This window comes from Panulirus ornatus, chromosome 4 (assembly GCF_036320965.1).
Source record: "Panulirus ornatus isolate Po-2019 chromosome 4, ASM3632096v1, whole genome shotgun sequence".
Lineage (NCBI taxonomy): Eukaryota > Metazoa > Arthropoda > Malacostraca > Decapoda > Palinuridae > Panulirus > Panulirus ornatus.
Window position 1 is genome coordinate 69,237,462 of NC_092227.1, and position 17,649 is coordinate 69,255,110.

The 17,649-nt window shown below is 41.2% G+C and overlaps 1 protein-coding gene across 1 annotated transcript in view; it reads left to right on the plus strand.

The window, feature by feature from the left end:
- LOC139767104 (uncharacterized) overlaps window positions 1-17,649 on the plus strand; it is a 415,796-nt gene that overhangs the window by 130,545 nt on the left and 267,602 nt on the right. Inside the window, 1 exon segment of the mRNA XM_071696092.1 lies at window positions 12,140-12,352. Within this exon segment, the coding sequence (XP_071552193.1) occupies window positions 12,140-12,352 (213 nt within the window).

A 17,649-nucleotide genomic window follows, 5' to 3' on the forward strand; every position in this document is an offset into this window, starting at 1 on the left:
GGGCAGATTAGAAAGGGTAGTGAGTGGTGGGATGAAGAAGTAAGATTATTAATGAAAGAGAAGAGAGACATTTGGACAGTTTTTGCAGGGAAATAATGCAAATGAGTGGGAGATGTATAAAAGAAAGAGGCAGGAGGTCAAAAGAATGTGCAAGAATTGAAAAAGAGGGTAAATGAGAGATGGGGTGAGAGAGTATCATTGAATTTTAGGGAGAACTAATAGATGTTTTGGAAGGAGGTAAATAAAGTGCATAAGACAAGGGAACAAATGGGAACTTCAGTGATGGTGGCTAATGGGAAGGTGATAACAAGTAGTGGTGATGTGAGAAGGAGATGGAGTGAGTATTTTGAAGGTTTGTTGAATGTGTTTGATGATAGAGTGGCAGATATAGGGTGTTTTGGTCGAGGTGGTGTGCAAAGTGAGAGGGTTAGGGAGAATGATTTGGTAAACAGAGAAGAGGTAGCAAAAGCTTTGTGGAAGATGAAAGCCAGCAAGGCAGCAGGTTTGGGTGGTATTGCAGTGGAATTTATTAAAAAAAGGGGTGACTGTATTGTTGACTGGTTGGTAAGGTTATTTAATGTATGTATGACTCATGGTGAGGTGCCTGAGGATTGGAGGAATGCTTGCATAGTACCATTGTACAAAGGCAAAGGGGATAAAAGTGAGTGCTCAAATTACAGAGGTATAAGTTTGTTGAGTATTCCTGGGAAATTAAATGGGAGGGTATTGATTGAGAGGGTGAAGGCATGTACAGAGCATCAGATTGGGGAAGAGTAGTGTGGTTTCAGAAGTGGTAGAGGATGTGGGATTGGATCAGGTGTTTGCTTTGAAGAATGTATGTGAGAAATACTTAGAAAAGCAAATGGATTTGTATGTGGCATTTATGGATCTGGAGAAGGCGTTCGATAGAGTTGATAGAGAAGCTCTGTGAAAGGTATTAAGAATATATGGTGTTGGAGGCAAGTTGTTAGAAGCAGTGAAAAGATTTTATCGAGGATGTGAGGCATGTGTACGTGTAGGAAGAGAGGAAAGTGATTGGATCTCAGTGAATGTTGGTTTGTGGCAGGGGTGTGTGATGTCTCCTTGGTTGTTTAGTTTGTTTATGGATGGGGTTGTTAGGGAGGTGAATGCAAGAGTTTTGGAAAGAGGGGCAAGTATGCAGTCTGTTGTGGATGAAAGAGCTTGGGAAGTGAGTCAGTTGTTGTTCGCTGATGATACAGCACGCGTGGCTGATTCATGTGAGAAACTGTAGAAGCTGGTGACTGAGTTTGGTAAAGTGTGTAATAGAAGAAAGCTGAGAGTAAATGTGAATAAGAGCAAGGTTATTAGGTATAGTAGGGTTGAGGGACAAGTCAATTAGGAGGTAAGTTTGAATGGAGAGAAACTGGAGGAAGTGAAGTGTTTTAGATATCTGGAAGTGGATTCAGCAGCGGATGGAACCATGGAAGTGGAAGTGAATCATAAGGTGGGGCAGGGGGCAAAAGCTCTAAGAGCACTGAAGAATGTGTGGAAGTCAAGGACATTATCTTGGAAAGCAAAAATGGCTATGTTTCAAGGAATAGTGGTTCCTACAATGATATATGGCTGCGAGGCGTGGGCTATAGATTAAGTTGTGCGGAGGAGGGGGGATGTGCTGGAAATAAGATGTTTGAGGACAATATGTGGCGTGAGGTGGTTTGATCAAGTAACCAGTAATAGGGTAAGACAGATGTGTGGTAATAAAAAGAGTGTGGTTGAGAGAGCAGAGGAGGGTGTTTTGAAATGGTTTGGTCACATGGAGAGAATGAGTGAGGAAAGATTGACCAAGAGGATATATGTGTCAGAGGTGGAGGGAACAAAAAGTGGGAGACCAAATTGGAGGTGGAAAGATGGAGTGAAAAAGATTTTGAGTGATCGGGGCCTGAACATGCAGGAGGGTGAAAGGCGTGCAAGGAATAGAGTGAATTGGAACGATGTGGTATACCGAGGTCGATGTGCTGTCAGTGGATTGAACCAGGGCATGGGAAACGTCTGGGGTAAACCATGGAAAGTTCTGTGGGGCCTGGATGTGGAAAGGGAGCTGTGGTTTCGATGCATTATTCCATGACAGCTAGAGACTGAGTGTGAACGAATGTGGCCTTTGTTGTCTTTTCCTAGCGCTACCTCGCACACATGAGGGGGGAGGGGGTTGTTATTCCATGTGTGGCGGGGTGGCAATGGGAATGAATAAAGGCAGACAGCATGAATTGTGTACATGTGTATATATGTCTGTGTCTGTGTGTGTATATATATATATATATATATATATATGTACATTGAGATTTATAGGTATGTATATTTGCGTGTGTGGACGTATATGTATATACATGTATATATATATATGCAAAGTGAGAGGGTTAGGGAAAATGATTTGGTAAACAGAGAAGAGGTAGTAAAAGCTTTGCGGAAGATGAAAGCCGGCAAGGCAGCAGGTTTGGATGGTATTGCAGTGGAATTTATTAAAAAAGGGGGTGACTATTATTGACTGGTTGGTAAGGTTATTTAATGTATGTATGACTCATGGTGAGGTGCCTGAGGATTGGCGGAATGCGTGCATAGTGCCATTGTACAAAGGCAAAGGGGATAAGAGTGAGTGCTCAAATTACAGAGGTATAAGTTTGTTGAGTATTCCTGGGAAATTATATGGGAGGGTATTGATTGAGAGGGTGAAGGCATGTACAGAGCATGAGATTGGGGAAGAGCAGTGTGGTTTCAGAAGTGGTAGAGGATGTGTGGATCAGGTGTTTGCTTTGAAGAATGTATGTGAGAAATACTTAGAAAAGCAAATGGATTTTATGTAGCTTTTATGGATCTGGAGAAGGCATATGATAGAGTTGATAGAGATGCTCTGTGGAAGGTATTAAGAATATATGGTGTGGGAGGCAAGTTGTTAGAAGCAGTGAAAAGTTTTTATCGAGGATGTAAGGCATGTGTACGTGTAGGAAGAGAGGAAAATGATTGGTTCTCAGTGAATGTAGGTTTGCGGCAGGGGTGTGTGATGTCTCCATGGTTGTTTAATTTGTTTATGGATGGGGTTGTTAGGGAGGTGAATGCAAGAGTTTTGGAAAGAGGGGCAAGTATGAAGTCTGTTGGGGATGAGAGAGCTTGGGAAGTGAGTCAGTTGTTGTTCGCTGATGATACAGCGCTGGTGGCTGATTCATGTGAGAAACTGCAGAAGCTGGTGACTGAGTTTGGTAAAGTGTGTGAAAGAAGAAAGTTAAGAGTAAATGTGAATAACAGCAAGGTAATTAGGTACAGTAGGGTTGAGGGTCAAGTCAATTGGGAGGTAAGTTTGAATGGAGAAAAACTGGAGGAAGTAAAGTGTTTTAGATATCTGGGAGTGGATGTGGCAGCGGATGGAACCATGGAAGCGGACGTGGATCATAGGGTGGGGGAGGGGGCAAAAATCCTGGGAGCCTTGAAGAATGTGTGGGAGTCGAGAACATTATCTCGGAAAGCAAAAATGGGTATGTTTGAAAGAACAGTGGTTCCAACAATGTTGTATGGTTGCGAGGCATGGGCTATGGATAGAGTTGTGCGCAGGAGGATGGACGTGTTGGAAATGAGATGTTTGAGGACAATGTGTGGTGTGAGGTGTTTTGATCGAGTAAGTAACGTAAGGGTAAGAGAGATATGTGGAAATAAAAAGAGCGTGGTTGAGAGAGCAGAAGAGGGTGTTTTGAAATGGTTTGGGCACATGGAGAGAATATGTGAGGAAAGATTGACCAAGAGGATATATGTGTCGGAGGTGGAGGGAATGAGGAGAAGTGGGAGACCAAATTGGAGGTGGAAAGATGGAGTGAAAAAGATTTTGTGTGATCGGGGCCTGAACATGCAGGAGGGTGAAAGGAGGGCAAGGAATAGAGTGAATTGGATCGATGTGGTATACCGGGGTTGACGTGCTGTCAGTGGATTGAATCAGGGCATGTGAAGCGTCTGGGGTAAACCATGGAAAGCTGTGTAGGTATGTATATTTGCGTGTGTGGACGTATGTATATACATGTGTATGGGGGTGGGTTGGGCCATTTCTTTCGTCTGTTTCCTTGCGCTACCTCACAAACGCGGGAGACAGCGACAAAGAAAATATATATATATATATATATATATATATATATATATATATATATATATATATATATATATATATATATATTATCCCTGGGGATAGGGGAGAAAGAATACTTCCCACGTATTCCCTGCGTGTCGTAGAAGGCGACTAAAAGGGGAGGGAGCGGGGGGCTGGAAATCCTCCCCTCTCAATTTTTTTTAATTTTCCAAAAGAAGGAACAGAGAAGGGAGCCAGGTGAGGATATTCCCTCAATGGCCCAGTCTTCTGTTCTTAACGCTACCTCGCTAACGCGGGAAATGGCGAATAGTTTGAAAAAAAAAAAATATATATATATATATATATACGAATAAAGTGTATATGAACGCGCACCTTCATAGAACATACAAAGCTCCAACAGCTAGGATTGAGCCTGGGACCCCTTGTGCAAGAGGCAGGCATGCTAACTGGTAGGCTAATGGGCTGTATAATAGGAAACAACTATTCGAAATACTAAGTACTCGAATACCCTTTGTCTCACAATGGTGAGCAACGGGGTCTGTCAGTTGTTTCCAAACAGAACACATAGCCAGCTGATAGCGTTTTACCGAACCTGACTGTACAATGCGGCGGAGTTATGTGAATACGAATAAAGTGTATATGAACGTGCACCTTCATAGAACATACAAAGCTCCAACAGCCAGGATCGAACCTGGGACCCCTTGTGCAAGAGGCAGGCATGCTAACCGCTAGGGCTAAGGGACTGTATAATAGGAAACAACTATTCGAAATACTAAGTACTCGAATACCCTTCGTCTCACAATGGTGAGCAATGGGGTCTATTGGTTGTTTCCGAACAGAACACATAGCCAGCTGATAGCGTTTTACATATGAAGGTGCGCGTTCATATACACTTTATTCATATTCATTGTGAGACGAAGGGTATTCGAGTACTTAGTATTTCGAATAGTTGTTTCCTATTATACAGTCCCTTGGCCTAGCGGTTAGCATGCCTGCCTCTTACACAAGGGGTCCCAGGTTCGATCCTGGCTGTTGGAGCTTTGTATGATATATATATATATATATATATATATATATATATATATATATATATATATATATATATATATATATATATATATATATATTTATTTATTTATATTATATTGCTTTGTCGCTGTCTCCCGCGTTAGTGAGGTAGCGCAAGGAAACAGATGAAAGAAATGGCCCAATCCACCCACATACACATGTATATACATACACGTCCACACACGCAAATATACATACCTATAAATCTCAATGTCAGCATATATATACACACACAGACACATACATATAAACACATGCACACAATTTCTTTCTTCTGTTTCCTTGCGCTACCTCACAAATGCGGGAGACAGCGACAAAGCAAAATAAATAAATATGAATAAGTAAAATAAAATATATATATATATATATATATATATATATATATATATATATATATATATATATATATATATATATATATATATATATTCACATTTACTCTTAACTTTCTTCTTTCACACACTTTACCAAACTCAGTCACCAGCTTCTGCAGTTTCTCACATGAATCAGCCACCAGCGCTGTCTCATCAGCGAACAACAACTGACTCACTTCCCAAGCTCTCTCATCCCCAACAGACTTCATAGTTGCCCCTCTTTCCAAAACTCTTGCATTCACCTCCCTAACAACCCCATCCATAAACAAATTAAACAACCATGGAGACATCACACACCCCTGCCGCAAACCTACATTCACTGAGAACCAATCACTTTCCTCTCTTCCTACACGTACACATGCCATACATCCTCGATAAAAACATTTCACTGCTTCTAACAACTTGCCTCCCACGCCATATATTCTTAATACCTTCCACAGAGCATGAGTGAGGAAAGATTGACCAAGAGGATATATGTGTCGGAGGTGGAGGGAACGAGGAGAAGTGGGAGACCAAATTGGAGGTGGAAAGATGGAGTGAAAAAGATTTTGTGTGATCGGGGCCTGAACATGCAGGAGGGTGAAAGGAGGGCAAGGAATAGAGTGAATTGGATCGATGTGGTATACCGGGGTTGACGTGCTGTCAGTGGATTGAATCAGGGCATGTGAAGCGTCTGGGGTAAACCATGGAAAGCTGTGTAGGTATGTATATTTGCGTGTATGGACGTATGTATATACATGTGTATGGGGGTGGGTTGGGCCATTTCTTTCGTCTGTTTCCTTGCGCTACCTCGCAAACGCGGGAGACAGCGACAAAGCAAAAATATATATATATATATATATATATATATATATATATATATATATATATATATATCATACCTGGAGATAGGGAGAAAGAATACTTTCCACATATTCCTTATGTGTCATAGAAGGCAACTAAAAGGAGAGGGAGCGGGGTACTGGAAATCGTTTTAATTTTCCAAAAGGAGCAGAGAAGTGGGCAAGTAAGGATATTCCTTCTAAGGCTCAGTCCTCTGTTCTTAATACTACTTAGCTAATGCGGGAAATGGCGAATATGTATGAAAAGAAAAAAATATATATGTTATTTATTGTATTATACTTAGTCGCTGTCTCCCACGTTGGCGAGGTAGTGCAAGGAAACAGACGAAAGAATGGCCCAACCCACCCACATACACACACCCACACAAATGCACATATACATACCTTTACTTTTCAACGTATACATACATATACATACACAGACATATACATATATACACATGTACATATTCCTACTTCCTGCCTTCATCCATTCCATCGCCACCCCACCACTCATGAGACAGCACCCCCCCACACTAGTGTGAGGTAGCGCGAGGAAAAGACAACAAATGCCGCATTCATTCACACTCAGTCTCTAGCTGTCATGTCTAATGCACCAAAACCACAGCTCCCTTTCCACATCCAGGCCCCACAAAACTTTCCATGGTTAACCCAGGTGCTTCACATGCCCTGGTTCAATCCATTGACAGCACGTTGACCCCGGTATACCACATTGTTCCAATTCACTCTATTCCTTGCACGCCTTTCACCCTTCTGTATGTTCAGGCTGTGATTGCTCAAAATCTTTTTCACTCCATCCTTCCACCTCCAATTTGGTCTCCCATTTCTCCTCGTTCCCTCCACCTCTGACACATATATCCTCTTTGTCAATCTTTCCTCACTCATTCTCTCCATGTGACCAAACCATTTCAATACACCTTCTTCTGCCCTGTCAACCACACTTTATATTACCACACATCTCTCTTACCCTTTCATTACTTACTCGATCAAACCACCTAACACCACATAATGTCCTGAAACATTTTATTTCCAACACATCCCCCCTCCTCCACAGAACCCTGTCTATAGCCCATGCCTTGCAGCCATATAACATTAACGTTGTTGGAACCACTATTCCTCCAAACACATCCATATTTGCTCTCTGGGATAACGTTCTCACCTTCCACACATTCTTCAGTGCTCCCAGAACCTTTGCCCCCTCCCCCACCCTGTCACTCACTTCCGCTTCCATGGTTTCATCCACTCTTAAATCCTTTCCCAGATATCTAATACACTGATAACTTTGCTCTTATTCACATTTACTCTCAGCTTTCTTCTTTCTCACACTTTACCAAACTCAGTCACCAACTTCTGCAGTTTCTCACCCAAATCAGCCACCAGCGCTGTATCATCAGCGAACAACAACTGACTCACTTTCCAAGCCCTCTCATCTGCAACAGACTTCATGCCTGCCCCTCTCTCCAAAACTCTTGCATTAACCTCCCTAACAACCCTTGGGGTTAGGGGAGAGAGAATACTGCCTGCACATTCCCCGCGTGTCATAGAAGGCGACTGAAGGGCACGGAAGCAGGGGTCTAGAAACCCTCCCCTCCTTGTATTCTAAGTTTCTAAAAGGGAAAGCAGAGTCTTGCAGGGAGTGCTCATCCTCCTGGAAGGCTCAGATTGGGTTGTCTAAATGTGTGTGGATGTAACCAAGATGAGACAAAAGGAAAGATTGGTAGTATGTTGAGGAAAGAAACCTGGATGAACTGGCTGAGAGTGAAATGAAGATTAAGAGTAAAGGGGAAGAGTGGTTTGGGAATGTCTTGGGAGTAAAATCAGGGGTTGGTGAGAAGACAAGAGCAAAGGAAGGAGTAGGGCTACTCTTGATGCAGATGTGGGAGTATGTGATAGAGTGTAAGAAAGTAAAACTGAAAATGGGTGGAGAGAGACAGGTGATTATTGGGGCCTATGCAACCTGGTCATGAGAAGAAAGATCATGAGAGACAAGTGTTTTGGGAGCAGCTGAGAGAGTGTGTTAGCAGCTTTGATGCACGAGACTGGCTTATAGTGATGGGTAATTTGAATCCAAAGGTGAGTAATGTGGCAATTGAGGGAGTAATTGGTGTACATGGGGTATTCAGTGTCGTAAAAGGAAATGGTGAAGAGCTTGTAGATTTATGTGTTGAAAGAGGACTGATGATTGGGAATACCTGGTTTAAAAAGAGAGATATACATAAGTATACGTATGTCAGTAGGAGAGATGGCCAGAGAGCATTGTTTTATTAAGTGTTAATTGATAGGGGTGTGAAAGAGAGACTTTTGGATGTTAATGTGCTGAGAGGTGCAACTAGATGGATATCTAATCATTATCTTGTGGAGGCAAAGGTGAGGATTTGTAGGTTTTCAGAAAAGGAGAATGTTGGGGTGAAGAGAGTGGTGAGAGTAAGTGAGCTTGGAAAAGTGACTTGTGTGAAGAAGTACCTTGAGAGATTAAGTGCAGAATGGAAAAAGGTGAGAGCAAAGGATGTAATGGGAGTAGGAGGGGAGTGGGATGTATTTAGGGAAGAAGTGATGGTTTGCTGAAAAGATGCTTGTGGCATGAGAAAGGTGGGAGGTCGGCAGATTAGAAAGGGTAGTGAATGATGGGATGAAGAAGTAAGATTGTTAGTGAAAGAGAAGAGAGAGGTATTTGGACAATTTTTGCAGGGAAATAGTGCAGATGACTGGGAGATTTTAAAAGAAAGAGGCAGAAGGTCAAGAGAAAGGTGCACGAGGTGAAAAAGAGGGCAAATGAGAGTTGGGGTGAGAGAGTATCATTAGATTTTAGGGAGAATAAAAAGATGTTTTGGAAGGAAGTGAATAAAGTGCATAAGACAAAGAACAAATGGGAACATCAGTGAAGGGGCTAATGGGGAGGTAATAACAAGTAGTGGTGGAGTGAGAAGGAGATGGAGTGAGTATTTTGGAGGTTTCATGAATGTGTTTGATGATAGAGTAGCAGATATAGGGTTTTGTGGTCGAGGTGGTGTGCGAAGTGAGAGGGTCAGGGAGAATGGTTTGGTAAACAGAGAAGAGGTAGTGAAAGCTTTGTGGAAGATGAAAGCCGGCAAGGCTTGCCCCTCTCTCCAAAACTCTTGCATTCACCTCCCTAACTACCCCATCCATAAACAAATTGAACAACTATGGAGACATCACGCACCCTTGCCACAAACCGACATTCATTAGGAATCAATCACAGTTCTCTCTTCCTACTTGTACATATGCCTTACGTCCTCGACAAAAACTTTTCAATGCTTCTAGCAACTCACCTCCCACACCATATACTCTTTATACCTTCCACAGAGTATCTCTATTAACACTATCATATGCCTTCTCCAGATCCATAAATACTACATACAAATCCATCTGTTTTTCTAAGTATTTCTCACATACATTCTTCAAAGCAAACATCTGATCCACACATCCTCTAACACTTCTGAAACCAAACTGCTCTTCCCCAATCTGATGCTCTGTACATGCCTTCACCCTCTCAATCAATACCCACCCCATAGAATTTCCCAGGAATGCTCAATGAATTCTCCTGAACATGCAGGAGGGTGAAAGGCATGCAAGAAATAGCGTGAATTGGAACGATGTGGTATACCGGGGTCGACGTGCTATCAATGGATTGAACCAGGGCATGTGAAGCGTCTGGGGTAAACCATGAAAAGTTTTGTGGGTCCTGGATGTGGAAAGGGAGCTGTGGTTTCGGTGCATTATACATGACAGCTAGAGACTGAGTGTGAACGAATGTTACCTTTGTTGTCTTTTCCTAGCGCTACCTCGCGCACGTGCGGGGGGAGGGGGTTGTCATTTCATGTTTGGCAGGGTGGTGATGGGAATGAATAAGGGCAGACAGTATGAATTATGCACATGTGTATATATGTATATGTGTGTGTATATATATGTATATGTTGAGATGTATAGGTATGTATATGTGCATGTGTGGACGTGTATGTATATACATGTGTATGTGGGTGGGTTGGGCCATTCTTTCGTCTGTTTCCTTGTGCTACCTCGCTAACGCGGGAGACAGTGACAAAGTATAATAAATAGATATGAATATATATATTCATTGGTTCTCAGTGAATGTAGGTTTGCGGCAGGGGTGTGTGATGTCTCCATGGTTGTTTAATTTGTTTATGGATGGGGTTGTTAGGGAGGTGAATGCAAGAGTTTTGGAAAGAGGGGCAAGTATGAAGTCTGTTGGGGATGAGAGAGCTTGGGAAGTGAGTCAGTTGTTGTTCGCTGATGATACAGCGCTGGTGGCTGATTCATGTGAGAAACTGCAGAAGCTGGTGACTGAGTTTGGTAAAGTGTGTGAAAGAAGAAAGTTAAGAGTAAATGTGAATAAGAGCAAGGTTATTAGGTACAGTAGGGTTGAGGGTCAAGTCAATTGGGAGGTAAGTTTGAATGGAGAAAAACTGGAGGAAGTAAAGTGTTTTAGATGTCTGGGAGTGGATCTGGCAGCGGATGGAACCATGGAAGTGGAAGTAAATCATAGGGTGGGGGAGGGGGCGAAAATCCTGGGAACCTTGAAGAATGTGTGGAAGTCGAGAACATTATCTCGGAAAGCAAAAATGGGTATGTTTGAAGGAATAGTGGTTCCAACAATGTTGTATGGTTGCGAGGCGTGGGCTATGGATAGAGTTGTGCGCAGGAGGGTGGATGTGCTGGAAATGAGATGTTTGAGGACAATATGTGGTGTGAGGTGGTTTGATCGAGTAAGTAATGTAAGGGTAAGAGAGATGTGTGGAAATTAAAAAGCGTGATTGAGAGAGCAGAAGAGGGTGTTTTGAAATGGTTTGGGCACATGGAGAGAATGAGTGAGGAAAGATTGACCAAGAGGATATATGTGTCGGAGTTGGAGGGAACGAGGAGAAGTGGGAGACCAAATTGGAGGTGGAAAGATGGAGTGAAAAAGATTTTGAGTGATTGGGACCTGAACATGCAGGAGGGTGGAAGGCGGGCAAGGAATAGAGTGAATTAGATCGATGTGGTATACTGGGGTCGACGTGCTGTCAGTGGATTGAATCAGGGCATGTGAAGCGTCTGGGGTAAACCATGGAAAGTTCTGTGAGGCCTGGATGTGGAAAGGGAGCTGTGGTTTCGGGCATTATTGCATGACAGCTGGAGACTGAGTGTGAATGAATGAGGCCTTTGTCGTCTTTTCCTAGTGTTACCTCGCACACATGAGGGGGAAGGGGGATGTTATTCCATGTGTGGCGGGGTGGCGATGGGGGTGAGTAGGGGCAGACAGTGTGAATTGTGTGCATGTGTGTATATGTGTGTGTCTATGTGTGTATATATGTGTGTACACTGGGATGTGTGGGTGTGTATGTTTGCGTGTGTGGACGTGCGTGTGTGTGCATGTGTGTGGGGGTGGGTTGGGCCATTTCTTTCGTCTGTTTCCTTGCACTGCCTCGCAGGCGCGGGAGACAGCGACAAAGCAAAATAAATATAAATATATATAATGTAAGTTATGAGGACTTAGTGTAAGAAAGTTCTTTGTTTTAATAGCACTCAGTAGGAGTGAAGGATGGGTGAGCAGTTGTTTTTAGTTGGATTTTGTATAGGTTTTTCGTGATTTTCCTTTTTAGGTACGAGGTATGTTTATGACTATTTTTAAGTATTGTCTCATAAGGATGGTTTTGTGTTCTTTGGAAAAAGAGATGTAATTGGAGTTGGTTAGAAGTGTTTCATAGCATAGTTGATTATTTTGATTCACTTAAACTGTCTTTCTGTCTCAGATACACAAAGAGGGAGACCGAGTCATCGAAGGCAAGATGAGGTGGCTGCCATTGAAGGGGATACAGATACTGATGATGAGATATTTAGACGGAGTCAGTCAAGGCGAACACGTGGCCAACGCAATAAAGACAGTAAAAATCAGATGAAAAAAGAATTTGTTATGAATGGTGATGATATTGGAGGCCATCACCACATGGAAGAAGAGGATGAAGGTTGGTTTTTGTCATTTGCTTTGTTAGTAATCTATGGCTAACACTTTTGTGATTCCTATGCAAATTTTATTTTAACTATTACAGATGGCTCTAGTGATACAATAATTTTGATTTTTTATATTTTTCCTCATCGACCAAGTAGACTCATATTTTTTCAACTGTAAATACTTTTTCAACTTTTACAGTTCAGTGACACAGATGAGAAAAATTTCAATGAATGTGAAATATACTGAAATGTCACTATTTTACCTCTCTTCTTCTCTGCCTGATTCTAATTACCTGTTTGTAATTCCTATTTCTCCTCTATAGGGATGGAGATTTACATTTCTGAGGCCCTAGCTCTTCAACTTTCTCTAGTATGATATATCTTGTATGTGTTTTTGTGGTGTCTACATTAACCATGTCCTCAGTCATTCTGTTCCATTTATCCATCACCCATATTCTGTAAAGGTACTTGTTAACATAGTTTTTAACAAGCATGTTGCTTAGTATGATGTTATGTATTTTCAGTGCTGTATCTCAACATGTGCATAGATAAATGTCATTAGGTTACCCCTCACTCCTCTCTTTTAGGGTGAGCAAATTCAAAGCCTTTAGGCTTTCCTTATAATTTAGTGTTGGAATTTCTGATAGAGTGTAAGGAAGTAAATTCTGGATTAATGTGGGTAAAGTGGAGTGGATGGCAAAAGATGGGTGATCATTGGTGCTTATGCATCTGACTACAAGAAGAAAGAAAGAAAGATCATGAGAGGCAATGTTTTGGGAGTAACTGAGTGATTATGTCAGCAGTTTTGGTGCTCGAGACTGGGTATTAGTGAAGTGTGATTTAAATTTGAAGGTAAGTAATGTGGCAGTTGAGAGTATAATGGGTGCGCATGGGGTATTTAGTGTTATGAATGGAAATGGTGAAGAGCTTGTGGAGTTGTGCTGATAAAAGACTGGTGATTGGGAATACCTGTTTTAAAAAGAGAGATATTATATATATTTTATTTTGCTTTGTCGCAGTCTCCCGCGTTAGCAGGGTAGCGCAAGGGAACAGACGAAAGAATGGCCCAACCCACCCACATACACATGTGTATACATACACGTCCACACATGCAAATATACATACCTATACATCTCAACGTATACATATATATATACACGCAGACATATACATATATACACATGTACATAATTCATACTGTCTGCCTTTATTCATTCCCATCACCACCCCTCCACACATGAAATAACAAACCCCTCTCCCCTCGTGTGCGCAAGGTAGCTCTGGGAAAAGACAACAAAGGCCACATTTGTTCACACTCAATCTCTAACTGTCATGTAATAATGCACTGAAACCACAGCTCCCTTTCCACATCCAGGCCCCACAGAACTTTCCGTGGTTTACCCCAGACGCTTCACATGCCCTGGTTCAATCCATTGACAGCACATCGACCCCGGTATACCACATCGTTCCAACTCACGCTATTCCTTGCACGCCTTTCTCCCTCCTGCATGTTCAGGCCCCGATCACTCAAAATCTTTTTCACTCCATCTTTCCACCTCCAATTTGGTCTCCCACTTCTCCTCGTTCCCTCCACCTCTGACACATATATCCTCTTGGTCAATTTTTCCTCACTCATTCTCTCCATGTGACCAAACCATTTCAAAACACCCTCTTTTGCTCTTTCAGCCACACTCTTTTTATTACCACACATCTCTCTTACCCTATTATTGCTTACTCGATCAAACCACCTCACACTACGTATTGTCCTCAAACATCTCATTTCCAGCACATCCACCCTCCTCCACACAACTCTATCCATAGCCCACGCCTGGCAACCATATAACATTGTTGAAACCACTATTCCTTCAAACATACCCATTTTTGCTTTCGGAGATAATGTTCTCGACTTCCACACATTCTTCAACGCTCCCAGAACTTTCGCCCCCTCCCCCACCCTATGATTCACTTCCGCTTCCATGGTTCCATTCGCTGCCTAATCCACTCCCAAATATCTAAAACACTTCACTTCCTCCAGTTTTTCTCCATTCAAACTTACCTCCCAGTTGACTTGTCCCTCAACCCTACTGTACCTAATAACCTTGTTCTTATTCACATTAACTCTCAACTTTCTTCTTTCACACACTTTACCAAACTCAGCCACCAGTTTCTGCAGTTTCTCACATGAATCAGCCACCAGTGCTGTATCATCACTGAACAACAACTGACTCACTTCCCAAGCTCTTTCATCCACAACAGACTGCATACTTGCGCCTCTTTCCAAAACTCTTGCATTCACCTCCCTAACAAGCCCATCCATAAACAAATTAAACAACCATGGAGACATCACACACCCCTGCTGCAAATCTACATTCACTGAGAACCAAAAAGAGAGATATACACAAGTATATGTATGTGAGTAGTGGAGATGGTCTGTGGGCATTATTAGATTATGTATTAATTGATAGGTGTGTGAAAGAGACTTTTAGATGTAAATGTGCTGAGAGGGGTAGGTGGGATGTCTTACCATTATCTTGTGGAGGGGATGGTGAAGATTTCTACAGAGAATTTTTCAAAAGAGAAAACAATGTTGGGGAAAAGAGAATGGTGAGAGTAAGTGAGCATGGCAAGGAGACTTGTGTGAAGAAATACCAGCAGAGATTGAGTGTTGAATGGCAAAAGATGAGAGCAAATGAAGTGAGGGGAGTGGATGAAGAATGGGAGGTATTTAGGGAAGTGGTGATGGCATGTGCAAAAGATGCATGTGACATGCAAAAGGTGAGAAGTGGGCAGATTAGAAAAGGTAGTGAGAGGTGGGATAAAGAAGTACTGTTGCTTATAAAAGAGAACTTACAGGGAAGGAGTGCAAATGATTTGGAGATTTATTAATGAAAGTGATAGGAGTTAAGAGGAAGGTGCAGGGGTTGAAAAAGAGGGCAATTGAGAGTTGGGTGATAGAGTATCATTAAACTTTAGGGAGAATAAAAAGATGCTTTGGAAGGAGGTAAATAATGTGTGACTTGAGAACAAATGGGAACATTGGTGAAGGGGACTAAAGGGGAAGTGATAACAGGTAGTGATGAAGTGAGGAGTAGATGTAATCAGTATTTTGAAAGACTGTTAGATATGTTTGATGATAGAGTAGCCAGTTTAGAGTGTTTTGATCAGGGTGGTATGCAAAGTGAGAGAGTCATGGAGAGTGGTTTGGTTGAGGGAGAAGAGGTAGTAAAAGCCCTGCATAAGTTGAAATGCAGCAAGGCAGCGGGAGTGTTTACATGAATTTACATAAGAAAGGCAGGCAACAGGAGGCCTGATTGTCCCATGACTCAGTTTTCTAAAAAGAAAAATAAGATATAACTTGACAAAAAAAGAAATGTAATTTCCCTCAGTAGTTTTTTAGCTATAACCGACTCCCCACTGCTGCACATTATCCTTCTAGTGTACCCGTTACCACTGTCGTTTATACGTTTATTTCTGGAATTTTTCCTAGAGTATACCTGAATTTGTTTTTACAAAATATTTGTCTAAACAACTTTCAAAGATATTTATAGTTTTAGCATCCTTTATGTCTGACACTAACTTATTACAGTGCTCAACACACCTATAGGAAAAGAAGCTTTCACCCGTGACTCTACTGCATCATTTAGCTTTGAGTTTTATTCTATTTGTCCCAGTAACTCTATTTTCTTGTATTTCAAAAAGATGCTCGTGGTTTCCTTTATTGAACTTGTTCAGAATTTTGAACATTTGGATTAAGTCGCCACAAGGTCTACGTTTGTTAAGGGAAAAAAGATCCATTCATTTTAGCCTCTTCTTTATGTCATATTTCTTAGGGATGGGATAAATTTTTTCGCTCATCTTTGCACTTGCTCTAATTTTTCCTCTTCTTTTAATAGTTTGGGAACCAAAACTGGACTGCGTATTTAAGTTGTGGTCTTTTTGGAGAATTGTAAAGTGTGAGAATTATTTGTGGTGTCTTGTAATCTATGCTCCTGGGTATGAAACATAACATTTGGTTGCCTTTTTTGCTGCTTGACACTTTTTAGTGTATTTCAAATTGTTGCTCATGACAGCTCCAAGGTCCTTTTCTTCATCTACTTTAGTTAGAGAGTTTTTGAATAGTTTGTTGTTATAACATATAGTCTTGTCTCCAAAGTATTTAACTTTACACTTGTCTGCATTAAACTTCATTAGCCATCAGTCTGACCACTCTGCTAGTAAGTTAAGATCTCTTTGAATCATTTTGCTGTCTGTCTGTGTACAGCTCTACCTTCTAGTTTAGTATCATAAGCAGAATTGTAGATCTTAGATATGAGGCTGAGTCCTAGGTCATTAATCTGAGGCTTAGCCATTTAATACTACATGTTGCTGTCTTCTGGTAAGCCAGTCTCTGATCCATGTACAGAGTTCTTTCTGGATTCCGTGTGCTTTAAGTTTATGTACAAGTCTCTTTTGAGGGACTTTATTGAAAGCCTTTTGGAAATTGAATATACTACATTAGATGGTATTTTTTTGTCCCAGTTCTGATAGATAACATTAGAAAATTCCAGCAACTTGTTTAGGCAGGATCTTTGATAGCAGAAACTGTGTTGGTTGTCCTATATGATTTTGTGTTCTGTAAAGGTGACAATTTTATTTTATAATTTTTTCCATCATTGTACCTATTCCTGATGTGAGGCTAATAGGGTGGTAGTGCAAGGCACACTTTTAGTTTCCTTTTTTAACTTTTAGTTTCCTTTTTTATATAAAGGAGTAACGTTTGCTAGTTTCTGGTCAGTTGGCACCTGACCATCTGATAGAGATTTGTTGAATATTTTTGTTATTGGGTGTATCAGTTGTCTCCTGACCTCCTTTAAAAATCTTAGAGCTAAGTTATCTGGGCAATTGGATTTGTTAGGATTTAATTGGTCCAGGAATTTAAGTACTTCAGAGCTCTTTATTTCTTTAACCTTCATCTCTTCTTTATCAGATCCTGGAAACAATTTCATTGGTTAAGGTATTTGAGATGTTTCTTCAATTGAGAATATAGAGTTAAAAGAATGATTTAGTTTGATAGCCATTTCCTTGTCATCAGTAGTATGTCATGCTTGATTCATAATGGTCCAATTCTTTCTTTTACTGTCTTCATTTTTCTTATTTGAAGATTTCCTTAGGATTATTCTTTACTTTCAAGGATATTATTTTTTCCTTCCTCGTGTTTACTCTGTCTTATGTCCTTCTTGCACTCTCTGTGGATTTTGATTAATTCCTGAAGATTTTTATTGGTTCCTATTGATTTGGATTTCTTATGTTTTCTTCTTTTGGCAAATTAGTC